Genomic DNA, 27,094 nt, shown 5'->3' on the forward strand with positions numbered 1-27,094 from the left:
AAATAAAATTTATTAATTATGACATCCGTATAAAATATTTCAATAATTTCTTTTTTAATATAGACTACAAATAATTTTTAGGAAAGCCATCTTCCATTTTGTTTCGAAACCTTATCTTAACAATATTCATAGTTGAAAAAGCTCGCTCATTAGTTACCGTTAAAAATAGAAATGTCGAAACAAGTTGAATCAATTTGTCACCTAGATAATAGACCTTAAACATTTAAATAGTTTTCAATATCCGACATCAATAAAAAAAAATTATAAACAAGTCTTGTATATCTAGATGAAAATGTACATCAAAGGTATATTAGACATCAATAGATCATTTTTTTTCTTAGGATTTCATTTGGGCAAACGATGCCCCTGTCCCGCTTCAAACTCCAAACCCAGCCCGTCATCCAGCCCATCTTTTGAGCTTCGTTGTCTCCATTCCTTTCAATGTTTTAGGCTCAAAATTCCAAAAGTTAGAAATAGTGAGAATCTAAACAATATATACCCAGAAAGCTATAAACTCCAAATTCCTTCTTTGGTTCTCCCAAAAACAAAGGAAATTCCCTACAAAATATTGACATACGTCTTTGAAGACAAAAACAATGACAAAAGAAGAGTAAGAATACACAAACATTTCTACACAAGAAAAATTTCATAGACCAAACAATATTATTTTGTCCAAGAAATTTAGAAATGGAATGGCTGAAAAAAAATCATTTATTTTCACAAACTATCTCATCTCTCATCTAATCATTACAACTTTTTCAAACTCCTATACAAAATACAATAAATAATTAAATCTTAAAACAAAATTAATATTAAAAAATTATATTTGAATAATATTTTATTCAATTTTCATCTTTCATCTCATATTATTTGTGCAACCAAAGGAAATCTTGAATCATATATTGTGTAGTTTTCAATTATAAAAATTCAAGGGATGGATATTAACTGGAACAGACTCAAAACCTCGACTTTCTATTTTCCCTTCACTTTCTCGCCAAGCAAACCTAGGATGAAAAGAAGCCATTTTGGAAAAGAAAAAGAAAAAGAAAGAGCTCAGGGGCAAAAGGGAACAAAAAAGTGAACATCTTGTTAGCCATCCAAAACAAGAAAAAAATCTTTGGAAAATAAAATTTTTCTGAAGTCCTGCTCTGTTTAACAATATAATTGAATTCCCATTTGTGGATTCAAAATCCAAAATTTCTCTTTTCTTTCATTTTACTCCATTCTCTCATCCACCAAATAGAGGGTCAAGTAAATTGAGAGATTAAAAAAAAAGGTTCCACAAAAAAGAGAGCGCAAAATTAAGAGAATATTTAGGATTACCTGTGCTCTTCTTCAATCTAAGGAATCCCCTTTTTTCTTTTCAGAGTTATAGTGCTTGAAGAGCTTGTCCTTCAAGTGAGTCCAATGAGTCATGAGGGACTGAGTATGACTCATCCAAAGGTTGTCGGCTTTGGGAAGGGAAATGGAGAGAGGGACATGCGCTGACTTTTTTATAAACCTGTTAGCTTTTAAATCTATTATTTTGTCATCCTTAGTTGCTTTATCACTTGGACTGTTGTATCGATTTAATCTATCGCCACTTTATGATTTATCTTTCTACTATCATGGAATGGCACCAATGATGAAGGAAAAGAGATAGAAGGAAGCTTCTTCACTAGATTGACCAACATCAACATTTCCCTTCCTCATTGTAAGGTATGGGACTTATATGAAAAAATTAATTTTTTTTAATGGTAGACCCCACTTTTTTCATAAAAGAATGTACAAGACTTACACACCTAAGATTGCATCTAACAATACTTTTTTTTCTTTTTCTTTTTTTTTTTTAATTTTTTTTTATATAGGTTGGTTAGAGCATTCACATCCAGCTCCCAAAACCTCAATTTTTGCCAAATTTTAGAGTTCACATTTGGGGAAAACTCCTGCACCTTCATCCAACTCCCCAAAATAGGGCTTGGGTTTCTAGATGCTACAGTGCCTCCCCATATTTCCAGAGCCACAGTACATTCCCTATCCTCCGTTTCGGTTCATCAGTTCCGTGCAGCTTCTACTTTCATGTTCTATTTGCTATCAAGGCTCATTCGCATCCCCATCCAATAGCCCCTCTGGTCTTCATCTTCGGTAAGTCTATGCACCTTCAACACCCACACACCCATAAATCGATACACACACACTATTTCTCTCACATGCTCTCTTTCTCTGTCTGTGTCATCAAAATGCTCTAAGCCGATTGTAGGGTTCACTTGAAACCCATATTGCTTTAGTATTCCTTGTGATTTACTTGATTGATGGGGCTTTGATTTACATGTTACTAAATGTGGCCCTAATTTGATTATTCCTTATGATTTACATTTGAGTCTCTCGTATTCCCTGTTACTTACATGTATTGAGCTGTGATTCAGAAGGTTTTGATTCCATCATTCCTTGTGATTTACATTTGTGATTTAAATGTTACCAGGCATTTAGGTCTTCAATTACATTTGCCATATTTATTTGGAACTTATGGAATTTGTGATTTCAAGATGCATATTGTAACTTATGTTGCCCCAGTTTGCAAAATGATTCGATTATTCCTTATGATTATCAAACATTTGGGTCTCTAATTACATTTGTGATGTATATTTATTTGTTGGTATGGAACTTGTGATCTTTGGATGCATATTAGGCTTTGATTTACGTTGTCCCAATTTGCAAAATGATTCGATTATTCATTGTAATTACTAGATATTTGGGTCTCTGATTATATTTGTGATTCACATTTATTTGTTGGTATGAAACTTGTAATTTCTGGATGCATGTTGGAATTACGTTACCCCAGTTTGCAAAATGATTCGATTATTCCTTGTAATTACTAGACATTGGATATCTGATTACAATTGTGATTTACATTTATTTGTTTATATGGAACTCGTGATTTCTAGATGCATGTTGGTTACGCTGTCCCAGTTTGCAAAATGATTCAATTATTCCTTGTGGTTACTAAACATTTGGGTCTTTGATTATATTTGTGATTTATATTTATTTAAATATATGAAACTTGTGATTTCTAGATGCATGTTGGGTTTTGATTTACGTTGCCCCAGTTTGCAAAATGATTTTATTATTTTTTATGATTTAAGCTTTGGGGATAACATTACTATATCCATCTTTATAAAGAAAGTTATGATTTATATAGCATTGGGTCTTTGTTTTTTTACAATTTGGCTGTGATTTATGAGATTTGTGCTTTGTGAGAACAACTTTTGGGGTTGACATGCATTTGCTATCATTGGATTTTTTTTTTTTAAAATGTTATAAGGCTATGATGATGGTAGGATTGAAAGTTGGGAGTGTAATATTAGCAACTATAGTGAATTTTCATTGATCGGCATAGCAGGGTAACTTGGATGGTCATATTTTATTGTGAAGTTTTCATAAAGGCAACTGGGAGGTGTAGCCATTCAATTATGTGCCCTTTGCTATGCTTGAAATTGGACCATTTTGAACCCCCATGTTAGTAACTTAGAATATATTTTCTTATGTTTTGTACTTTCATGGCTTCATTGGTTGGTTGTGCTACAAGGTGGCTTGGGCCTTGTTGGTTTATGTGGCAGCTCCATCACTGATTTTCGCATCAACTTTCTGCATTGTTACAATAATACCTATGTGTTTTTTTGCATTTTACTTGTTTGGATTTGGAGAGCCACATGTAGGTTCTCGTAGTTGATAAGGTAGGGAAGAAAAATAATCATGACATGTTGTGCCTTGTAACTTGTTTTGTGACATGTTTTGTGCAATGTTGAGACGTTGGATGGGTGTACAAGGGGGCAACTTCTTTGTCCTATCAACCTTTGTTGCCCCTTATACCTGTTTTTTTTCCCTTTCAACTGTGATGATGTGAAACTTGAGTGGAGACAAGGGAAATGTACATAAACTTTATGGCAAGGTAACTTAGATCGTTGATATTGGCAACCGAGTGTTGCAGCCATAAGTTATTGCCCTTTTCTCGATGTAACCATTCTTTTCTTGAGCTGGATTGTAAAATGATTTCACCCCAACCATTAAGTTTCTAATGTCTAAATTCATCTGCTTTCTACAATTATATAGAGATGGAATCAAAAGAGTATGGAAATATGTTCTTCACGACCCTCCTAACTCAAGACCCAAACATTGACAACATTTTCTTGAGTCAAACTCAACATAGTCCAATGTTGGTGGAAGACTCTCTACCCCCACACCAAGTGGAGAGGTTCTTACCACAAAGAAATCCAATAAGGGTGCCAACTTCATCCAAGAGGAAGATAAACTACTTTTGTTAGCATGGTTAAATACTTCAATAGATGCAATACAAGGAAGTGATTAAAAATATGCCCAACACTGGAAGAAATTTTCTTTATACTTCAATCAATATAAGCAAAGTATAATGGAGCGGACCATTAGATCCTTAATACATTGGTGGTCAGCGATTTAAAAAGTGACTAATAAATTCTATGTGAAACTAGCCTAAGTGGAAAGGTTAAACTAAAGTGGCATGATCAAGCAAAATAAAGTATATCCATCCACTAAATTCAAGTTCTTGTACATACTGTTTTATTATATTTTTGGATAAATACACACTAAACATTTTATTTTGTTTTGATCTTGCAAATTTGAAAAAGCCAAGCTCGTATACCAATCATTGGAAAAAAGTCAATTTCTATTCAAGGATTGTTTGCACCTATTTAAAGACCAACCAAAATGAATTCAGTGTTGCTCGAAGGATGATCCAAAACGAAGATCCATGATGTCGCCAATCCCAACTCATACCTTTGTTGCCATCGATTCAGTAAATGATCCCGAGGAAGAGCATATTCTCGACAATGATGATGTCAAAGTTGAAGGCCCCAACTAAGCCAACTGAGGATATTGTCGAGCTCTCTAGGATGAAGTATACTCTTCTTGAGAAGTCACGCTATCAAGAGAAAGAGTTATTTCCTCTTAAGGAGCAGAAAAATGCATTATAATCGAGAGAGGGAGGAGGTGTAGATATGATAAAAGGATGAGAGACTGTGGTTGGAAGCAAACAAACTTGAATTTGATTGATTTAAAGTGGAGGAGAAAATGGAGAGAGAGCGGTTAAAAAAGAAGGAGCAAATCATGTTGATGGATGTCACTGACTTACTTGAAATACAACGCATAGGAACATCAAATGAAAATTGTGGCAAAACCTAATAGGGAGGAGCAGTGACACTTTGTGTTATTTTGTTGGTTAATTTGTTGTAATTAAGTGAATCATTATGACACTTTTCACCAATAACAAGCATTTGTTAATTTGTAAATGAGATAAAATGGTTTTTTCTATCTTTTGAGGATATTGTGAATGTTGGACATTGTTTCTTACGTTGGATGCATACAACTACACTTGGTTGTGGATGAATATTATATGAGGATAATGTTTGTAACATAATAATATAATGTTTCAACAGATATTAAAAATATTAATTTGATACAACATATATTAACAACATATATTACATATGAATGGAATCAACAAGGATTTTGTGAAATAGATATTACTTTAGCTCTAGACCTTTCTAAGTATGGCTATATAATTGCATTAATGCTTAATTAGGTCTAGTTGAAGCTGATAATGTGTTGAATTGTCTCTAATTTAATGATAACATTGAATGAAATCCATAAGTTTAGTTGTATGATTGCGTGACAATTTAGGAGGACTATCATCAACTTGTTTGTACTTGAAGTTGGGAACATGATTGTCATCTAGCTTGTCTTTGATAATCATGCTATGTAGAATTATGCATGTTTTCATAATTTTTTTAGAGTCATTGGCTTTGAACATTCGAGCTGGTCCACGAACTATTGCAAAGTGTTGTTGAAGAACCCCAAATGCACACTCTATATCCTTTCTTGCTGATTCCTGTGTTTTTGCAAAATATTTCTTTTTTCTGCCCTTGTGGAGATGTAATCGTCTTAACAAATGTTGACCATTTTGGATAAATACTATCGACTAGGTAGTACCTCATAGTGTAATCATTACCATTAATTAAGTAATTGACTGGAAAAGCACGCCCTTAGGCTAGCTCAGTGAAAATAAAAGCTTTTTCTAGCACATTAATATTATTATGAGAATTGGGTAATTAAAAAATGCATGATATATCCAAAAATCATATGATATCACCGCTTATAAGATAATAGTTGGTTCACAATTATGACCGAAGTACATACCTTTTCATCCAGCTGGATAATTTTTCGACTTCCAATGTATGTAATCAATGCTCCCTAGCATTCCGGGGAGTCCACATTGTTCACCAACTAAGACCACTTGAGAAATATCATTGCCATTTGGAGACTTTAAATATTCATTGGAAAAAATAAAAAGAAATATCATTGCCATTTGGAGACTTTAAATATTCATTGGAAAAAATATTTATGATGCTTGTCGCAAATTATTTTAAGCTCTCAATTGGGTGCTTTCTCCAATTCATATGTATTAATCTATGAAATTAGTAGTTACTCCATACGCAAGTATTCTAAGTGTAACAATTATCTTTTCCATGGAAGATAGACTAAGTCTTTCAACATTATCTCGTATTTGGGTGAAGTAAGGCTCATAAACCTCTACCTAATGCTAAATATGAAGAAAAAGTTCACAACCTATACAAAATCTCATTCAAAATAGATATGAGCGATATATTGGTGATTCTGCAAAATAATTACAAAATAGCCATTCGTGCCCTTTTAAATGATCATGCCTAATGTACTTACAACATTGACGGGTACTACCACGATAGGATGTTGATCTTTTATCTTCATTAAAAATTCTCTCTAACTCATCTTTAAAGTCTAAGTAAAGCAGCAATTTGTGAAAAAAAGAATGAGCCATTTAAGAAAGGAGTGAAGAATGAAATCAAAATGAAAATTTTTTCTTAATCTGAAATGAAACTTAGATTACTCTAAATATCATTGAAAGAACAACTACTCTTATTTACACACCAAAATATTACTGTTTAAAAATATGTCTGTTAGAAAAAGGACAAAAATATTACTGTATAAAATTTAATTGCTACAAAATAATATCATTGGAAAAAGTAAATATTTTGAGGGAAATTTATATTATTTTTAAAATCATAGTAATTTTGAAAATTTGATCGTACGGACAAAAAATTTCGGAGTCGTGTTAAAATTATTTGCTAGAGAGTAATGGAAAAAGGCAAAACACTAAGTAGTTATGATTGTAAAGAGAGAGAATTTATAAAAAAAAATTTTAAAAAACGGGACGTGAATGCTCTTACTCAACTAGTTCAATCTCGGTCCATTTATATTGGGATAGGGCTATAGTTTCCCATCAATTGATTAATCGGTGTGCCTGCCACATATTCTTTTCTACCAGGCCCGTGTCAAGTCCAGGTCCATCGCCCATGCCGTGAGGTTGTACCAGGCTCTAGCCCGGCCTGAGTCTTACCAATCCAACGCCAATGCTTTCTTATATGTATAGGGCCCCCAAACCCTTTGGATACTTTCGCAAAACAAAACCACCATAACCTGAACCCTAGTCCATTTGTCTTGCATCCTCACTCCCACACTCAACATCAAGCTCTCAGAAGCGGCCGTTGTCTCTGCTCTCAGGTAAACCTATCTTCTTCCAACTTTAGACTCACTGGATCCGTCTCTCTCTCTCTCTCTCTCTCTCTCTCTCTCTCTCTCTCCGATTTTTATTTTGCTAATTGTAAGATAAATCATATTATAATAGCTAGATCACTTTGATGCTTTGGGGTTGAGTCTGACTTTGATTCGGTGAGTAACAAATCAAGGAAAACGAATACCACTTTGTTTGTGTTAGATTTGATCTTGTGCATCAACTGACTGATTAATCTGCTGGTAAGAACTAGCATCTACGGAGATAATTTTGGCTTTTTCATGTTGATTGCCTACTGAATGGATGATATAGTTTTATTCGGCTCGGTTTCGTACATTTCGTTGTTGTATTCGATGCAGACTGTGTGAATGCTTATTGAGTTGTTAATATCAAGTGTTTTTTTTTTGTTAATCAATCGATTTTGGGTGCTACCTTTTGGAGCAGCTTGAATTTGGGACGATGGTGAGAGTCAGTGTGTTGAATGATGCTCTCAAGAGTATGTACAATGCTGAGAAGATTGGAAAAAGACAGGTCATGATTAGGCCGTCCTCTAAAGTGATTATCAAGTTTCTGCTGGTCATGCAGAAGCATGGTTTGTTCGATTGCACTCATTTATCCTCTCATGTTTTCCCCTTTTTCGTGTATGATGAGTTCTAATTTAAGTCACTCTGACCTGATCTTGTAGGTTATATTGGGGAATTTGAGTTTGTTGATGATCACAGATCTGGCAAGATTGTCGTTGAATTGAATGGAAGGCTGAACAAGTGTGGTGTTATAAGTCCTCGTTTTGATGTTGGTGTCAAAGAGATTGAGGGCTGGACTGCTCGGCTGCTTCCTTCAAGACAGGTTAGCCTTGATACCTTCTTATCTGTTGCTGTTGCTGTTGTTGTTATTATTATTATTATTATTTCAGCATACATAGAGAATCTTTTCCATAATCAGACTTGTTTTTTAATTGAAATATTACCATTAATGGGATTGCTTGCTCTCTATGCTCAAGCAAAATCATTTCTAAGAAATGAATAAAGAATGAATAACGATGGAAGAGATGCAACTAAAACATGGGGTCATATCTTTTTCTTTCTAAATTTGTAGCATAATCTTGCATATTTTGTTGGAAAAATTAAATGTTCGAAAACCCATGGATCATATGCCACATAAATGGTTGCTGTTTGCCTAATTAATACGATGAATTCTACTGTGCAAATTGGAGATTTTTAGAAGTTTGGAGAGGTCTGATGCGGTGACGCGGGCTCATAAATGAATGACTCCATCTCTCATGTTGTGGCATGTGTGTGGGGGGGTTGGATAAGGGAAGTGATTGTGAGCTGTTGTTTGTGTGAAGTAGGGATGGCAATTCGTGTTCGCAGGTTGTGTCAAGTCATAGACATTTAACTATATAGGTCAACCCTAACTCGATTTGTTAAGCTAAATGGGTCATATTTTCAAAACCTAACATGACCCATTTAAAAAATGGTTCGTGCTATGTCATCCATTTTGACCCGTTTAATAATTAATTAGAAATTTGTTTGCACGAGTTCTGGCACGACTCTTTTAAACTTGTTTCATGTAAATAGTTTGAACTAACCCGCATAACCCATTTGATCTTATTAACATAATTTCATATAAAAGTTAAAATCTATATTTATTAGTAGTCACAATATTTCAAAAAGATAAATAATAAGACATCATATTAACAAAAAATATCAATATTTTTCAACCCCTTTATTAATTGTGTCTTAACTGGTCAACTCGTTTTGACCCAAACCTTCTATATCAAACTCAAACTTCTAATTTCGTGTCAAGTTCGTGTTGGTTTTATGGATTGTGTCACATATTGCCACCCTAGTGTGAAGCACATGCATTTGTTGAAGTGACCATTTAGATAATGTGATGGACGTTATATTACATGAACCTATAATGGGATGTGTTTAATTCCTTACTAAATGAGTTCATTACAATTTATTGTTCACAAAACAAAGGGCATTACTTTTTTAGCAAGAGACTGTGTTTGCTTACATGGTTTATAACTTTTGCAGTTTGGATATATTGTGCTGACCACATCTGCGGGAATAATGGACCACGAAGAAGCAAGGAGAAAGAATGTTGGGGGCAAAGTACTTGGATTTTTTTATTAAGCAGAGCTTTAAATATCCTTTTTGGAATTATGGAGTACTGCAGAGCAGTTTCTTTATTTAGGAAAAGAAAAAAATTTAGAAAGAACTTGTTTTGTTCCAAATTTGGTATTAGTTTGCATCGACTTAACTCTTTTGTTGTAGTTTAATGCGATTTTGCTCAAGTTTGCTATGTCTTGTTGCTGGCTGTTCCATCCTCGGTAGTATTGTTTGGAATTAATGTCACCTAGTAATTTTTTTTTCCTTTTTCATCTCTGCACCACTCAGTACTCTTGTTTCCTCTCGATCTTATCTTAGTAATGCCACAATTCAACAACTTATGCCATACTTTTTTAGGTGGTTGGGGAGCAGGGGGTTTAACTATCATAGCTGTGATGTGATGGTTGTTGGACTGAGAAGTCAATAATGAGAAACTGTTCTTTTGATGTACGTGGCTTGCTCAAGCTGTTAAGAGTCTTTTCAGAGTTGGGAGGGGGTAGAGGTTTGAAGTTGCCAGTATAGGTTTCAATGTTTTCATTCCTTGATCATTTTATAGGGTGGACAATCCATCCTTCCTAATTGGACTTGATGTCATGGTGTACTCTGTTTTCGAACGTCGCATTCACACCTTTGCCTATTGGTACAATCTTCCTGGGCAGGTGTGGTCTCGATATTTTGCGGCACCATGCTCCTTGCGACCTTTGGCTCCGACTCTCCGGTGATCTGGGTCCTGAATTTAGAAACTTATATTGACTTCTGATTAACAGTAGTTCCATTTCCAGAGTCTGCATTGCATGTATATAATGAGGATGTTTGGTTGCATGATGGCTGACATGAAGTTGATTTCTAGTAGCATATTGCTCTATTATTGAAGTAACATTGTAACGTCATGTGTCTGTGTCCAACAGTAATGGAAAGTTACTTTGACTATATGGCTCACCAGCACTACACCGAATTGTCACTTGCGGCATGAGATGCTTAGTGCAGTTCTACGTATTTGGCTGGCTACATAGTGCCCAACCAAAACAATTTCACGCCTCAATGCGTATTCTCGCCCAATATTTGAATGTATGAAAGCTTAAAGGGTGAAGATATCGAGTATGGGTATTAAATTGGGAATTTTCTCAAGTCGTCAGCAAATAGTCTGCCAGTGCGACCATTGACTTTACACTAAATAACATCCAAACTTCTAGTTTGGTTTTTTATTTAAAAAAGAAAAACAAAAGTCTAATGTACGTATTAATCCTGCATTTTCTACGTTTATGGATAATATCTTGTATTAGTTATGAAAAAAAATGGAACCTTCACGCAAGGCAGAGCTTTTTTTTTTTTTTTACCTTCCTCCATTTAAAAAAAAAAAAATCTTTTAATTGAAAATCTCAATGTGTATATGAATTTCTATAACAAAATAGAAAATTAAAAATAAATAAATAAATCCGATTTGAGAAATGATCTGTCGATAAAATTATTTTTCAATAATAAACAAAATGTAATTGAAGAATTAATAACTAATTGTTTTAGGCTCTGTTTGGGTAGTGGATTTTATCATTATTTTTTACTATTATTCAATATTTTTTCATTAATTTTTTATTACTATTTACAGAATATCTGAGATTATCTCACTACTCAACCACTTTAATAGATCAATCGGAAGAGAACTTCAAAACAAAAAGATACCGATGACCTGATTTAGTGATTTATAATAATACTTAAATGTAAAATAAGATAATATTCAATTTAAAACATAAAGAAAGACTTAGAAAAAAAAAAGAGGAAATAATTATTCGTTTGAAGATCCTAATAAGATTTTTTATCAATTTATATGATATGTGCGATTCACGTCAACACAAAGTATTGACTATTATTAAAGGCCCATCTCTCTCTCTCTCTCTAAAAAGGGAAGAAAACAGCTATACTTAAACAAATTATTTTAATATTTCATATTTAATAGGCATTTTTTGTGTTATTATTATATTTTTTGGCAAACTAAAGATACGAAAATGCTAAGTTATCCTATATATGATTTTCCCTCAGTTTTATCTTCGGTGTATTTGATTTTTTTTTTAATTTTTTTAATAGTGAATTTTTGTTTTTTTTAATATTTAAAAATGTTTAAAAAATATTTAAGAAAAAAAAAGAAGGTACAATTACACTAAGAGCACGCCCAACCTCTATTTATTTAATTCTACATGAGTTCGAACTAGCTTAATGACAAAGTAGCATTTGACTACCTCAATTAAAATAGAAAATAAATAGATATGTAAAGCGAAACTCATATTTAATTACTAACTAAATCCTTCTAAATAAAACTCGTTTTGATTCTCTATCTCTTTTGATTGAAGCTCTAGAATTCGAACTCAAAAATTTTAAAGAATATTGTTTGTGGAGTAATATTTTCTTCAAATTAATTAAACAAGAATATTTCTCAGAAGATAGATTAATATAAAACGTGTTAAAATAAACATGAAGAAGTCGCCATGGAACATGATAAAATAAAGACAGCCAACTGAAAAAGCAGCACAAAAACAAAATCAAAGCAAGCTTATAAGGAGCTCTTAGCAATACAGCTTTAGCTGTTATGTTTCATCTAAGGCTTTGGAGATAAAAACAGGAAAGGTTAATTCTCACAAAAGCCATCTTGATTGACAGACAAAGCCTGAGCCACAAATGATGATCATCGCATTCTAGGATGCATTGCCAAAGGGTCCTTGGTTGCCCAAACCTACCAAACATGTCTCTCCAACTTCAACGGCGGCGATTCATTTGCCTCCCATGATCATGATGATCTTCCTCGTCTTCGTAATCAGCATCGTCGCCGTTGATCTTGCCCCAGCATGCCGTCCTAGACGCCATGAGAACTGTCACGTTGGACTGCAGTGGGAAACGTAGATGAAGGCCATGGATGGTTGTTTGTGGAAGAGGGAAGAGTGAAGAGAAGGCTTCTGAGCTTTAAAACTTGAAAAAGGATGAAGTACGTATGTTTAGCTTTTGTGGGGGGAGAGGATCTTCTTCGGCATATGCTTGGAGCATTAACTTGCTGAATGCTGGCCCATGCCTTTTCCATCCACTTTATGATTACTTATAATCTATAATGGGAGTTTTAGTTTTTTTTAGCAATTTGCATTTCTACCAATATTCTATCATTTTATTTATTTATTTTTAATTTTTTTCCCCATATCAACGTGCTGTTTCTCATGTAAAAAAGACGTGGAAACAGCACTCGTACTATCTTGTACTATATGGTACTGTACATTAATTACTATTCACTCCAGACCCCATATTTCATGTGACTTTTTTTTAATTTAAATTTTATTATTATTATTATTTTTTACGTGGCTTTTTTCATCCAATGCTGCATTCACCCCTCCTCTGCCCAATACCCCGCGTCGCCTCTTCCCTTAATAACGCTAAAATTAAATCACAAAAATAGATGGGAATTTGTTGGAAAGAAATCTCTGCAATAAGGGCCTCAAAGTGATCTCGTAAAGAGGCCACTATGTAAAACTCAAGTTCAAACTAATGAAGATTTTGACTACTTTATTTTTTATAATTATTTTTTATTATTTTTTTAGTGAAATATTATTTTATTCATTTAGTAAATGAACAATTACAATTTTTAATCTAAAAAATATAAGTCAAATTCTAACACTTTCTCGCTCTTCAATCCACAAATTTCTTTGCGACTGATAGGATCTTGTCCAATGCCTCTAGACTAACCGTTTGAGAGACATGCCTTTAAACTAACCATCTGAGAGACAAAATTCTATCTTAGACCATCGTCTAAGATATCCCACACAACTCCCCCTCCTATGGAGTGGAGTACAAACCCTATGAACCCTAGGTCCTATAAACAATATTTCCTAAAACTACCTATAACAAACTAAATATACAAAAATACATGAAAACCACTAAAAAAAAAAACACACAATACACAAAAAATACTAAAGACACATGGACTAAAGAAAACACTTTGGGCCTAGCCCAAACAAAAAAACTCCAGCCTATTTGCAAGTGGGAAGGCCCTTTAGGGTTTCATCTCTATTATTTTTGCCGCCCCTTCCTCTTTTTTCTTTTTTCTTTCTTTTCCTGCTGCTCTCTCTCCATATGGCACCCTCCCTCCAAGCAAGTGTAGAGAACACACTTCTCCTCCATAGCTCATGCTGGAATTCAAGCACCGCCGAAAGCAGCCTAGGCGCACTTCTTCGATAGCCCACATAAATTACATGTAAAACATTACAACATAAAACATAAAAAATGGCTGACATGATGGACTTTTGGCCAGCCTATGCCGCCACACCCACTTTCTAACCAACATCACCCACGTTTTCCTACACCTTTTCCTACACAAGAGTAGCAATCATGCGTGCCTTCCAACTTTCTCCCTTGAATCCACACTGCCCCTACTGTGTTTTCAAAAACTCTCTTGAATCCGCACTGCTCGTGCCTTAGCCACTGACAAGCCCTTCAACCACCATGGTTGCACCGCCGTGAGCTAGCCCAAAGCGGACTGCTCCCCAGCAACTTACCTCCTCTATTTTCCTTAGCTGAAACAAGGTACTCTATGCACGTTCGTAGGAGCACTTTACCAAAGACTCCTCCCTATTGCACCACATCGCCACACTCACTGAGAGTTGCCAGAGGCCATCAAATTCCAAACTTTTCCTTTCAGCTACCACTTGATTTTCCTTCATTGATGAGTAGTTAAAAACAAGAGAGGAAAAGAGAGAGATAATATAGAGAAAAATGCACGATCGGAGGGGAAGAGATAGAGAAACAGCAATTTCCGTATCCCTTCTCCCTCTGTTTATGGAGTCTTGGCACTACATCCCCTAAAAACAAACACCCATCACCGAGGCTTTATTTTCAGCTATCGAAAATGAAAACACTTGCGGGAGAAACAAACAAAAATAAAGAGGAGGATGGAGGGAGGAAGGAGCCCCTCTTGGGAGGTTTTCTTTTTTAAAACTCTAGAGAGAAGTGAGAGTTTCTCTCTCTGAAACTCTCTTTCAAGTTTTCATCTCATCTTTTTTAAGACATTAAAATTTTGATTGTTTTGAACACATAGAGAGAGAGAGAGAGATTTGTTAAGCTTTCCTTGAGAACCCAAAACTTCTTCTTTGAATCATGTATCCCTACAATTCTTCAGTGATCCACATAACTCCTTGGATTACTTTATTTTAAAGCTAAAAATTAAGTTCATTTTCTCTTTCCTTTTCATCTTCTCTCTATTTTTGGTAATGAAAGACTATCAAAATTGTCTTCACCCATTTGCAATTAGGGCATAATTGATCACCTGTTAAGAGGATGAAGGGAGGGGGAGATGAAACACGGGGAGATGAAGGATTTTGGGGGAAATGATTCAAGACAAGATTTTGGGGGAAATCACATCAAAGAGCCAAAGAAGGGAGAGGGAGCTGTAGAAGAGTGAAAGAAGAGGGGGAAATCGCTGTTTCTTGCTTCTGATGGAACTGTGCTGCAAAATCAGTTCACTTGTTAGTGAACCCGCTTTGCCATTTAGAGTGTGGGGTGTGGGTTTGCTAAACCAGCTGATGTATAGATTATTTCAAATCGTAATGAAGCTCGATTGATATCTTTATTCAAAGAACATTGGCTCCTTTATAAATAACTGCGATTAGTACATATGAGAGAAATAAAGGTGCCCCCAGGTAGAGTCAACCCCTTCCCGCAGGCCGCAGCCCACCTCCGCAATCTAGCTCGGCATCCTGATGGTGGGGCCCTTCGTCCTTGTGCTTGGTGGCGAGGGTGGACCCCTCAACCTTTCTTCCCATCCACAACCACCCACCACTATTGCAATTGAAAAAATATACAAAATTTCAAAAAAATTTACAAAACCATCTCAAATGCACAACAAACTCACATCAAAAACCAAAACTAGGAAAAAGAAAAAACCAAAACACAATACATATGCGGCTATGCTAGAGGATCATATGAGAGGATTTTCATCGCACTTCCGCAGCGACTATGAGAGGCCAGTGGTGTAGGGTGCAAAAAGGAGAGAGAGAGAGAGAGAGAGAGAGAGAGAGAGAGAGAGAGAGAGAGAGAGAGAGAGAGAGAGAGAGAGAGAGAGAGAGAGAGAGAGAGAGAGAGAGAGAGAGAGAGAGAGAGAGAGAGCTGTCGATTGGGGACCCTAAACTTAAAGCCCCCCTCCCCCAAAAATGATGCCATTTTGGCCTTTTAAAAAAAAAAAAAGTTATTAAAACAATGTTATTTTGGTAATGAATATATATATACAAGTTTTAGGTTGGGCTGGAGGTTGGGAGTAGGGGCGTCAAATTGTGTTAACAGATCATATTTGTATTATATAAAAGCATGTATATATACCATATGGGTAAACCCGAACTTGACTCGTTAAGTTTACATGTCAAAATATCAAATCCTAACATGATCCATTAACATAACGAATTGTGTTATGTCAATCTGTTTATATAAATGGATTGAATAGACCAAAAGTTAATTGGTTTGACATGATTAAATTTAGTATAATTTTATATAAATGTTAAAATCACAATATCTATAAAAATTATAAAACTAACTACAAGTCCAAAATTACAATCCAAACCAAAGTTTTGAATACCGTTCTGGTGACCGTTTCAGTTAGGCACTGGAACGAAATATTTTGGTACTAGTACCGTTTCAGCATTAATTATATATTATATATAAATATTTATATGTATATATAAACTAATAACTTATAGAATAAATACATATATATGTAAGTGTATATCATGTATATGTGGATATGTATGGAAGAATTGGAGATTTATAAAATGAATATATGTTGAAAAAATTACAAACTTGAGTTGAGACAAAAAAAAAAAAGAATAAATAAATTATTAAAAATAATGATATTTTTTTAAAAAAAGAATGAGATGATATATTTAAAGTTATAAAAAATTAAAATTATATAAATACATTTTATATTTTAGAATTAATTAAATACAATTTGGATTTAAAATTTATAAAAATGTCATCTAAATACAAGAAAATCACAAAACCAGCCCGAAATGGAATAGAGACCGAAACGCCCAATTCTGGCCGAAATTGTCATAATTTGATTGGAATAGTTGAAACGTAACTGAAATGATTGGAATTTGAAGCGAAATGGAACTGGATGATAGAGTGTATTGGATACTACACCGGACCAGGATGATAGAGTGTACCGGACACTCTACTTAATAATGATAATGATGGATAGCCTACATCACCAATCCTCCACTCGTAGGATAAAATGATATCCAATTAAGCCTCCTTCCTAGATTCTCTTTATACGACGTCCCCACAAAATAATTTAAGGTAGTTGGTCTCCCATAGTGCAAGTGGACAATGCATTGAGCAAAGCCATATATATGTGTGTGTGTGGATGCATGTATGTGCGTATCACTATCTTAAAAAATTTGTGCGGCTCAAAATATAGATTGCAGATCATCATCATCAGCTGACCGTCACAAAGCAACAAACCATGAGCCATTGTTTATTACAGTTTGATTGTGGTTGTCTGATCAGGAAATATAATGTGACAAGGGGCCCCAAGAGGATGAATACACATCTATACATCTTAGTGCATAAATAGATCAATAAAGACACTGTTTACGTACGATACATAGTGTGGAGTCCCATATTAGGTGTTGGTATCGGTACGGACATGCATCTCGGTTTTGAATCTCTTTTAGCGTTGCATTTGTGAGTGGAGACCACATAGTCAGTCACTAGGGGCAATACATACGCACTTGAATCAATCAGGTCAACTAATGTTCAAAGTTTGGATCTTTTTTCAGCTTTTTGGGTGAGCAAGATTACAAGAACAAAAGCCTTTGGGTTTAGGGAGTTAAAACATGAATATTCTTGGATCAAGCAGCAACTGATTTGGCAGTAGTAACATACCATCCAAGGATAGCAAATCTAAATGAAAGAGAAAGACAAGTTGCTCGATCTGGTCCAAAAGGGGCAGAATGAAAAACTAACCATATTTTTAATTTATTAAATACACATAAGCTCGGACAGATTATTATTATATACAGGTAATTCCAAACTGACTTGGTATACCTCAGACCACGTCCTAGCTATTTAATTTTGTTTGGAAAAAACATCCAGTACTGCCTGTGGCCAACCTGGTCAATTTAGTTGTCCCAGGCAGTCTTTGAAATTGTTTCCAGAAACATGGTAATTCCCATCTCCATTCCATGTGAGGAAACCCTACACTTGCTCCATATATATCCATGTGATTTCAAGATTGTATTTGGATATGTTAAGGTGATCTAAGATGATTTGAGTTTATTTGCGAATAGTAGTATTTTATAGATCCTACTTAGATGTATTTGAATGTAAAAATATATTAAATTTATGTTTGAATATATGAAATATATTGAGATGTATTTAAATTTTTTTATAGGAAGCTAAAAAAGTAGTGATCCCATCAATAATTAGTTTGAAATAGGTTAATGTAGGCTTGGCAACCAAACACAGCTAAAACTCTTAATTAGATAATCATATTACTTTATGTCATCACACCCTTAAAATCATTCCCTCGAATTAATTCATAACTATCTTGTTCAAAAAGACGACGAGTCGTACAAGATTTTATAAAAATAAATTTATAAATTTACATAATTTCATGTGATACATTACAATAATTTTTTTTTAACAATCGGATATATCATATCAAGTCACGTTACTTTATAAATTTATTTTAATTGAATCATTTTGTGTCTAAAACAATAATAGGAGGAGATGATTTATAAAATATTTATTTATAAGAAATATTATTAGCTTTTATCTTAATTTAAATATTTAAATGATTGATATAAAAAATACTTAAGACGCGGTAGAATATAAAAAAAAAATGTGAAGTTTTGTTACACATAAGTTGGCATGTTAGCACATAATTTATACTGAAATTCATTATAATTTAAAAAAATTAAAACATCAATAAATTTTTATTATAATTAATGTGAAATTTTTTAACATTAAGTTATTAACAATGTGCTGGGTGCGTAAAAATTTAAATTTTTAAATAAATTTTATCTCCTTTTGATAAACAAATTAATTTAGTGGGCGGCTCTGATCCATGAACCAACAAAGATTTTTCTATGCTACGTTCCCTCACAACCATCTGACAGTTGTAACTTAAAGCTTTGAAAAAAGTGGTACCTGATTGCGATGATTAGGATGCCAACTCACACACTAAGTTTTGATAACCTACATGCATCACCACTTGATAATTTCTAGGCCTATATCTCACCTGCCGTTTGAAAGATGACACTTGGCAAGATAGGAAAACTTTACAACTGTTTCACAGATGTCATGCTAAGGTTGGCTGGGAGTCTGTTCATTGAAGGAGGCACTAAGATGCACGGGGGAGGGGATAGCGCACGCCTACACAAGGCGAAAGAAAGAGGTAAGGAAGAGTGCGCATTTTAGCGACCCCCACCATAATCGGAGGTGCTTCAAAGGGTAACCCAAGCTCTCTCTCTCTCTCTCTCTCTCTCTCTCTCTCTCTCTCTCTTATAGCTCTTTGCTCCTTCACTTTTGACCTCTCGGAGACCACTCTCTCCCACGTTCTCTCGGGAAAACTCGTTCTCTTTCTCTTCCTCCCTCCCCTTCTCTATTTCTCCGATCTGGTATTTGTTCTTGCTAATTGTGATTTTTCTGGTTCTCATTGTATTTTCTATGCTTTTAGTATAGAATTTTTGTTTTTATTTTGTTCGTTTTCTCCTTTGCTTGCAGGGAGGTAAATTATTTGTAGGGCTTTCTATTTTGATATTAATTTTTAATTATTACTCAAATGGCTGCTCCACCGGCAAGGGCTCGGGCCGATTACGATTACCTAATAAAGCTCCTATTGATCGGTGACAGCGGTATGTAACTTAGAGCATTTTTCCTTCTGTTTTCTCTCTCGTTTTCCCGAGAATCGAAGGGATTATTTGAGAACGTATACTGTTTTATCGTTCGGAAAAAAAAAAAAAATTACTGCATTCTAGCTTGCAAGCGGTTTGGCTTGGCTTGATTTGTTCTGTTTATAATTTTTTGGATTATGGAATTTGGAATTTTTTTGTTTCTGTCGAGGTTTACAAATACTGGACATTGTGATGCGGTATTTGTGTGGATCTAACTTGGTTTTGTTTTAAACTTGTTCTGACCTGATTTTTGAGCTTTTAGGTGTTAGAATTTTGAGGATTTAAAGGAAATTACGTGAATTAGCCAAAAAATACTATTTTGGAATTTGAAGAATGTTATTTTTTATTCCAAATATGCCCAAATAATTTCTTTAAATTAAGGTTCTCACGATTTATCATCATCATTATTTTATTTTATTTTTTTGTAAAATGTACATAGACATACTTTTCGGGGTGTTTGCTGTAGGTATTTTGCAATATTTATGTGTTTATACAACCCTGAGGGGTAGCTCAGTTGGTCAGGCCTTGGGGGGTTTGCTCCCCGTTGGTCACTAGTTCGAGTCCTCTCAGGGCCATTGAAGGTTTACTTAGCCGTTAAATTCAGGGACCCATGGGATTAGTCGATGTGTGCGCAAGCTGGTCCGGACGCCCACGGATATAAAAAAAAAATATTTTTGTGTTTATGCCAATGACCTCTAAGTTAATCCCTTTCTCTTTATAGGGTAAGTGCCACAGATTTAGGTTTGCTGGAATTTTGATACTGAAGTTCAAATCTGGTCAATTTATTCGTTGAAGTTTCAATTTGTTGTCAATATGCTTCTTTGTAAATTAGGAGATTGATTAACATTAAATGTAAAAAAGAAAAAAAAATGTTAAAGGACGTCATATTTGATAGAAGGTGCTGATGGCTTGCACCTTGAGGAATGGATGGTGGGTTTGGTTTATAATCACAGCAACTTCCAATGACTCAAAAGAATTAAAGCTAGTACAATGTGACAGAGTGAAAATTGGAAACTTTCTACATTTATTTTTCTAATATTTTTTAGATGAAATGCAGCATCATTTAACGCATTTTCTTTTAACACTCAATGGCTTATATTATTGGATTTAGATAAAAGAATTAAATTGATGGAAAATGGAAATTCAACAAATAAGTTGGCCAAATTTGATCTTTATATGAACCAAATCCAAGTCCTGTGACCAAAAGGACGACAGGTCTAGATGTAGAGGAAGAGAGATGTATTTTAGTTAAAGATTACGTTTTGATGATAAAGTATTTAGGCAATCTTGTCTTTCCAGTAATAGTTCTTATCTTTCGCTCAATTTTCTTTGAGGGGCTCAGAGGATTTAACTAATTATTTAAAATTGGTTCATTTACATTTAAAGATGGAAAGCCCTTCACTTTTTTTTTTTTTTTTTCTCGATAAGTAAGAAAGTATATTAATAAAAGAATAGGCAAAGGCGAAGTTCAGTATAAAGAATGTCCTAGCTACGTAGGAGCAATAGAATTAAGGAAATCATGAAAATCTTGGACATTGAAATTAACGGCAATGGCCCAAGTACAAAGGGTTCTAAAAAAGAAAGCTTTCAGCTCCTTCATCGATCTATTTTTGTCCTCGAATGTTTGTTCGCTGCGCTCCTTCCACACACACCACATGATGCAAATAGGAATAATCTTCCATATAGCCTTGATTTGGTTGTTGCCTCTTAAATCTATCCAGCTAGCTAGGACTGCCACTACTGTTTCAGACATAACCCAATCCAAGTCTAGTCTGCGGAAAAACCTCATTCCATAACCCTTGAGCTACCTCATTGTGTAGTAGGAGATGATCCACAGATTCGCCCCCCTTCTTCTACATGCAACACCAATCTACAATGATCACCCTTCATTTTCTCAAATTATGCGTTGTAAGGATCTTACCCAAGGAGGCTGTCCACACAAAAAATGCTGCTTTGAGAGGCGCCTTGTGTCTCCAAATCTTTTTCCATGGAAACAGAATAAAAAGCTCATGTGATAGAGACTTATAAAACGAGCTGCCTTGTGTCTCCAAGGCTTCAAAACCATCCATTTCCCAATCTTGGGCCACCCTGCTAAAATTGATGTTCTACTAGATTTGTTCCCCCACCATCACCATGACTTTTGCCACTGAAACATCTTTAGCACTTGCAACCCTGAAAAGCGCCGGAAATAGATCCTTAAGGGCACCACTTGCACACCAAGTGTTGTACCAAAATTTGATCTTGGCCCCCTCTCCTAAACTAAACCTGGTGTAGAGAGAAAAGACCTCCCATTCTTGTCTGATATTTTTCAATAACCCCACTCCATACACCCCTCTTACTTCGTTAGAACACTATCCATCTACCCTCCCCCACAACACCTCACTCAATCTTCTCCAGCCACCCCCCCCTCTTCTCCTCTAGAATAAGAATAAAACTCGAGTTTGTCCCCCCTCACCGTAAACACAGTCACCTCTAGGAAACGACCTCTGCTATTCGAGCATCTTTGCACAATGAAACTCCGATAACCCTCCCTCCTTGACAAGTAAAAATCCTTACTTCCACCTGATGCACACTCCTCCAAGTCTCTCCCTAACCATTGTGCAGTGCCTAGTCCCAGCAATAGCTCCTGTTTGATCCTCCTACCTCTCTCAATAATACGGATCAGACCAGACCACCTTCTCTCACTATAGAAAATAGTTTAGTTTCAATCACTAACTCCCGAGCAAAACCCATCAGGAATCACCGTTGACGTACTAACAACCATAACTTACAGTCATCCTCAAAAAACCAAAATTTTTCGTGTTTGTTGGCTTCTTGACTGTTGCATGCAAAGGTTGCGATTGCGATCAAATCACCGTTCTTTGCTATGTTGACCTACATTTATTTTAGCAATGTGTTCTAATTAAATGTTTATATGGGCTCTGGAGCTTACTTTGGAGTACTGCTAGTCATAAATTTGAAGATGGGTAGTTCATGGTAATCTACTGATTCAGAATATTTATTTTATTTTTCAATTTATTGTGTACCCTTCAAGTGAAATTCAATTGGCAAAGGCTGCCCCACCTACTTGTGATCAGTCACTAGAAATCTTGAAGTTCTTTTGTAGCTTTTGATACATCCTTAGACCTCTTTGTCATTGTTCTCTCTCTCTCTCTCTCTCTCTCTCTCTCTCTCTCTGTGTTTTTGTGTGTGTGTGTGTGTGTGTGTGTGTTAATCATGATATTGGGGACAAATAAAGTGCTGTTATTTATGGTTATTGTTGTTATTGCTATAGTATTATTATTATTATTATAACCAAGACAAAATAAGTGATGTTGAAGTGGACCTTGATTGGGTATGCTGATGAGTTTTCACTGTTAATTTCCATTGATTCCAATAACCTATCAAAAAAAAAAAAAATTTTTTTCCATTGATTCCGATATTCTTGGCTTATTATAGAAGCTTTACATTTGTGTGGAGATGCTTATGCTATCTAGTTGAGTTGATGTTGGAGATCATTTGATCTGTTAATGAGTTGGCAATTTGGTTGATGCTTTTTTGTATTTCAACCTGTTAATGTGGAGACATTTGCTCAAGGTATATCAATTTGTATTCCATATTTCTGGGGAGCATATCAGCAAAGTTTCAGTCTTTTGGGATTTACCATATTCATAATTAGCGAATGTGTCTTGGGCTCTGAAATTATCTATCTCATTAATATATTTTTAGATTAACCTATAAAAAAATTACTTTTAGATTATGAATGTTGTGCACCTAAGATTTGACCGAGGAGGTTTTGACGATTCATGTCGTTTACTTCTACAGGTGTGGGTAAGAGTTGCCTTCTTTTACGATTCTCAGATGGTTCCTTCACCACTAGTTTCATCACCACCATTGGGTATCCTATTCTTTGGACATTGGAGTTGAAGTGCAGCATTTAGTGTTGGGTTCTTGTAAAATCTTACCTATCTCACTGTCATTCTTCTGTACGCAGCATTGACTTTAAGATAAGAACTATTGAGCTTGATGGAAAACGAATCAAGCTGCAAATATGGGATACAGCTGGTCAGGAACGGTTCCGAACAATCACGACTGGTAATTTTTTTTTCCTTATATTTCCCTTGCAAGCATTTTTATATTACAGAAAGGTGTCTCACTCTAGACAATTTGGTAATCTGGTCATTACGTTTTGTTACTCAAATCACTTAACGAGGGCTGTTGATAGATGGGCGATTTGTTACACTTACATGTCCATATAGATGAGTTTCTGTGATGAAACCAGTTGATTTTATAAGCATATTTATCTTGCATTTTGAAAAATGTAATTTAATGAAATAAAAATACTGTTTGAGTGGTATCCTTGCCAAGGGCTTGTGCGCCCCAGGATTACTCGGGACTTTTTTCTTGGACACCTAGTGCCAATTAAAAATAATTGTTTGAAAGGTAGACTGGGTCCTGGAACAAAGTGATCACCTATCGATAAGTGAAGCCACATGCAATCTTGGGCTTGGCCCCAGAGAAAGCTTCACTTCGCTTGGTTGTTATTTTGATGAAACCAGCTGAACCAGTCGAAATGCTCAATAATTAGAAAAACAAGAGGTCCAAACATAAAAAGATTTAGGCTCACAAGCTTTTGAACTGGCTCAGTGGTTCAATTGTTGGATTTTGGTGCTGCCATAACTTTTAATAATCATTTTACTCCATAATTAAATAATCTAAAGATTGGTACTTGAATTTCATAAAGATTTTGTTTTTTAATAAGTAAGAGGATAACCTTAAAATGTGCCAAGGAGGCAACCCTAGTACACAGGATGTATATAAGAGAACTCCTATTTTTTTAGGAAAAGAATAATTTTTGTTGGCATGAAACCTCAACAAGGTAGGGCCCTTACCCCTGAGGAGGAGTAAACCCTGAATACCGAACCCCATGTGCCAGAACCCTGGATCAGGTAATGTAGGAAAACTCTCAGTGCGGAGTCAACCTCAGGATATCTGAGTCTACTGCAGATCCCAAATCTGCCTTTTGACTACAAGGCTGCACCTTGAGAGTAAATGTTATATATAAAGTAAATACAAAAGAGAGGTTGCTCTTTGGAAATTGTTTGCTGTAAACTTGAATCGGCCTCATGGGCCTGCCTTTACCCAGGGTTAATATTATAATATGCAACAGAGTTCCGGAGTGGATCACTAACTTATGTGTTGAATGTAAGCCTTTCAGCTAATTTCAAGTTCATCCTGTGTGGTTTGTTCCGTGCTTGAGCCAAGCTCTACCATTCGACAACCAACCTGAGCTTGGCAGATTGATGGTCTCTTGGCTTGTCTTCATCTTTGAAAAGATGTTCCAAATAAAATGGCAGTGTTATGCCCTTATTTTATACGTTAGTTTTGAAATGCCAAATTATCTTTGGCATTCAGCCCATGGAACCATCTAAGGGATTCTGGTGATCTCCATCAAGTATTCCCATGTAGTTGAAGTGCATAGATCACTATACAATCTCCATCAACTAGACACCGCTAACTCGACTATTTTGACCTTAGCACTGGGAGGTCTGCTGATAATTCTTGTACTGCTGTTTTTGCGTATTTTATTGTCCTTAATTGTTTTGTACTGCCGCAGTTACTTCCATAGATCAATATTTTTCACCTTATTACCACTGTTACTTCCTTTTTCTTCTGATTATTTTCACCATTTTCAGCTTATTATCGTGGAGCCATGGGCATTTTGCTGGTCTATGATGTGACTGATGAATCATCGTTCAACAGTATTTTTTTCCTTCCTCTGATCCCTTCTCTCTCCCACTCATTTCCTTGCACTGATTGAAAAAATTCATTTATTTGCAGACATCAGAAATTGGATTCGCAACATTGAACAGCATGCTTCAGATAACGTTAACAAGATACTGGTTGGGAACAAGGCTGACATGGATGAAAGCAAGAGGGTATGTTCGTTTATGTTGTATTCCTACTGAATGAAACCTATTCAAATAAAATTTATTTTTGCTTAGGGATGAGAAAAGATTACCTACTTTTGTAGTCTTTTGATTATTGACCATTGCAATCTCTCTCTCTCTCTCTCTCTCTCTCTCTCTCATGCATTTGTAGGTCATTGTATTTTAAATATATTTTTTTGTAGGCTGTGCCTACTTCCAAGGGCCAAGCACTTGCTGACGAGTATGGTATCAAATTCTTTGAAACTGTGAGTAATGCAACTGATTACAGAAGCTGGTTTGTAAGGATGGCAGGTACTGGCTGGTACTGAAATATGCTATTCATTGCAGAGTGCAAAGACAAATCTAAATGTGGAACAAGTTTTCTTTTCCATAGCAAGGGATATAAAGCAAAGGCTTGCAGACACTGACAATAGGGCTGAGGTACAAAAATTCCTGCCTTGTATTGAATAAGAATGAAGAAAAAGAAATACATTGATATTATTAGCGATCACCTACAGGTATCCCTTTTTTGTTTTAAAGTGTTGGTATGGTTGTATCGTTGCAGCCTACGACCATTAATATGAATCAAGCAGACCAGGCAGCTGGAGGTGGCCAAGCTTCCCAAAAATCGGCTTGCTGTGGGTCTTAAGAATCCGATTGTTTCAGCACACATAATGGAGGTCGACACTCTTCTGAAAAACAAAAAACTAATTGTGATAGCAATGTGATGGGTGCTTGTAATTTTTCTGACTCAAATTCTTTTTTGTTTTAGTGTGTGAAGAGTAGTTTTTCATATTCGAGAGTTTATTTTGTTGCTAACTTTGGATGTGTATTTTCTGGCAATCAACAGCTTTATTTGTTTTCTACCCCTTTTCCTTCATTTGCGTGGGACATAAGCAGCTTCATTTGTTTTATAGTTTTTTTTTTTTTTTTTTTTTTCAAAAACATTTCGATGAGATAAATTTGCCACTTGAAGAGGCACATAAAGAAGAGTTTTTGAGCAGGTGCCCTTATAATCTCAGGGAAAAAAAAATTTGACCGTTGGTTAACCTCTGTCATGAATCTTGGAAACAACAATTAAACGTATTTGGATTTTAGAGATCTTGTCCAAACTTTAAGAGCGAGCTAGTTTGGAAACACAAGTGTTCTAAGATATTATTATATATTTCATTCGCATTCTAAGATATTATTGGATATTTCATTCACATGTAAATATCATTTAAATATAAAATATTTTCAATTTCAAATTTTTAATTTGTTTAAAAGGCAATACTGCTATTTCAAATTTTAAAATAAAATAATACTAAAAAATTATATTCAAATAATATTTAAACTTTATAATATTTTTACTCAATTTTTTTTCTCTCATTTCTCAAAACTCAATAAAATATATTTAACTCAAAATATTTTATTACTATTTACAAACTATTTTATTACATTTTCTATTTTCTGAAATATTGTTTAAACGTGGGCTAAATATAATTCAATCTATAACTAGGGGTGTAAAAAAAACCTAGAAAACAGATAGGAACACATGTT

At 35.0% G+C, this 27,094-nt stretch overlaps 2 protein-coding genes across 5 annotated transcripts; both read left to right on the forward strand.

Moving 5' to 3' along the window:
* Positions 1-7,450: 7,450 nt before the first annotated feature.
* On the forward strand, positions 7,451-9,925 carry LOC122290820 (40S ribosomal protein S15a-1-like). Of its 3 annotated transcripts, none has more exons than XM_043098482.1 (4): positions 7,451-7,608; positions 8,063-8,210; positions 8,304-8,464; positions 9,658-9,925. In XM_043098482.1, the coding sequence occupies exons 2-4, from the start codon at positions 8,078-8,080 to the stop codon at positions 9,754-9,756; spliced, it is 393 nt and encodes a 130-aa protein (XP_042954416.1). In that variant the 5' UTR covers positions 7,451-7,608; positions 8,063-8,077; the 3' UTR covers positions 9,757-9,925. The 3 variants fall into 3 exon arrangements, with proteins under 3 accessions (XP_042954416.1, XP_042954417.1, XP_042954418.1); XM_043098483.1 differs by lacking the exon at positions 7,451-7,608 and adding an exon at positions 7,637-7,776; XM_043098484.1 differs by lacking the exon at positions 7,451-7,608 and adding an exon at positions 7,838-7,860.
* A 9,140-nt stretch (positions 9,926-19,065) lies between these two features.
* Positions 19,066-26,421, forward strand: LOC122292060 (ras-related protein RABE1c-like). 2 transcript variants are annotated; one of them, XM_043100255.1, is made up of 9 exons: positions 19,066-19,203; positions 19,477-19,607; positions 23,451-23,523; positions 23,620-23,720; positions 25,322-25,387; positions 25,467-25,564; positions 25,759-25,821; positions 25,904-25,996; positions 26,121-26,421. In XM_043100255.1, the coding sequence occupies exons 2-9, from the start codon at positions 19,535-19,537 to the stop codon at positions 26,202-26,204; spliced, it is 651 nt and encodes a 216-aa protein (XP_042956189.1). In that variant the 5' UTR covers positions 19,066-19,203; positions 19,477-19,534; the 3' UTR covers positions 26,205-26,421. The 2 variants fall into 2 exon arrangements, with proteins under 2 accessions (XP_042956189.1, XP_042956188.1); XM_043100254.1 differs by lacking the exon at positions 19,066-19,203 and adding an exon at positions 19,210-19,370.
* Positions 26,422-27,094: the final 673 nt, after the last annotated feature.

This window comes from Carya illinoinensis, chromosome 13, assembly GCF_018687715.1.
Source record: "Carya illinoinensis cultivar Pawnee chromosome 13, C.illinoinensisPawnee_v1, whole genome shotgun sequence".
NCBI lineage: Eukaryota > Viridiplantae > Streptophyta > Magnoliopsida > Fagales > Juglandaceae > Carya > Carya illinoinensis.

What these genes read in the sequence shown, in the direction of transcription:
- LOC122292060 (XM_043100255.1), top strand. Translation starts at nt 19,535, where the DNA reads ATGGCTGCTCCACCGGCAAGGGCTCGGGCCGATTACGATTACCTAATA. An exon ending in CCTATTGATCGGTGACAGCG is followed by an intron (nt 19,608 to 23,450) that starts GTATGTAACTTA and finishes TTACTTCTACAG; the next exon opens with GTGTGGGTAAGAGTTGCCTT. An exon ending in GTTCCGAACAATCACGACTG is followed by an intron (nt 23,721 to 25,321) that starts GTAATTTTTTTT and finishes CACCATTTTCAG; the next exon opens with CTTATTATCGTGGAGCCATG.
- LOC122290820 (XM_043098482.1), top strand. Translation starts at nt 8,078, where the DNA reads ATGGTGAGAGTCAGTGTGTTGAATGATGCTCTCAAGAGTATGTACAAT. An exon ending in GCTGGTCATGCAGAAGCATG is followed by an intron (nt 8,211 to 8,303) that starts GTTTGTTCGATT and finishes CTGATCTTGTAG; the next exon opens with GTTATATTGGGGAATTTGAG. An exon ending in GGCTGCTTCCTTCAAGACAG is followed by an intron (nt 8,465 to 9,657) that starts GTTAGCCTTGAT and finishes TAACTTTTGCAG; the next exon opens with TTTGGATATATTGTGCTGAC.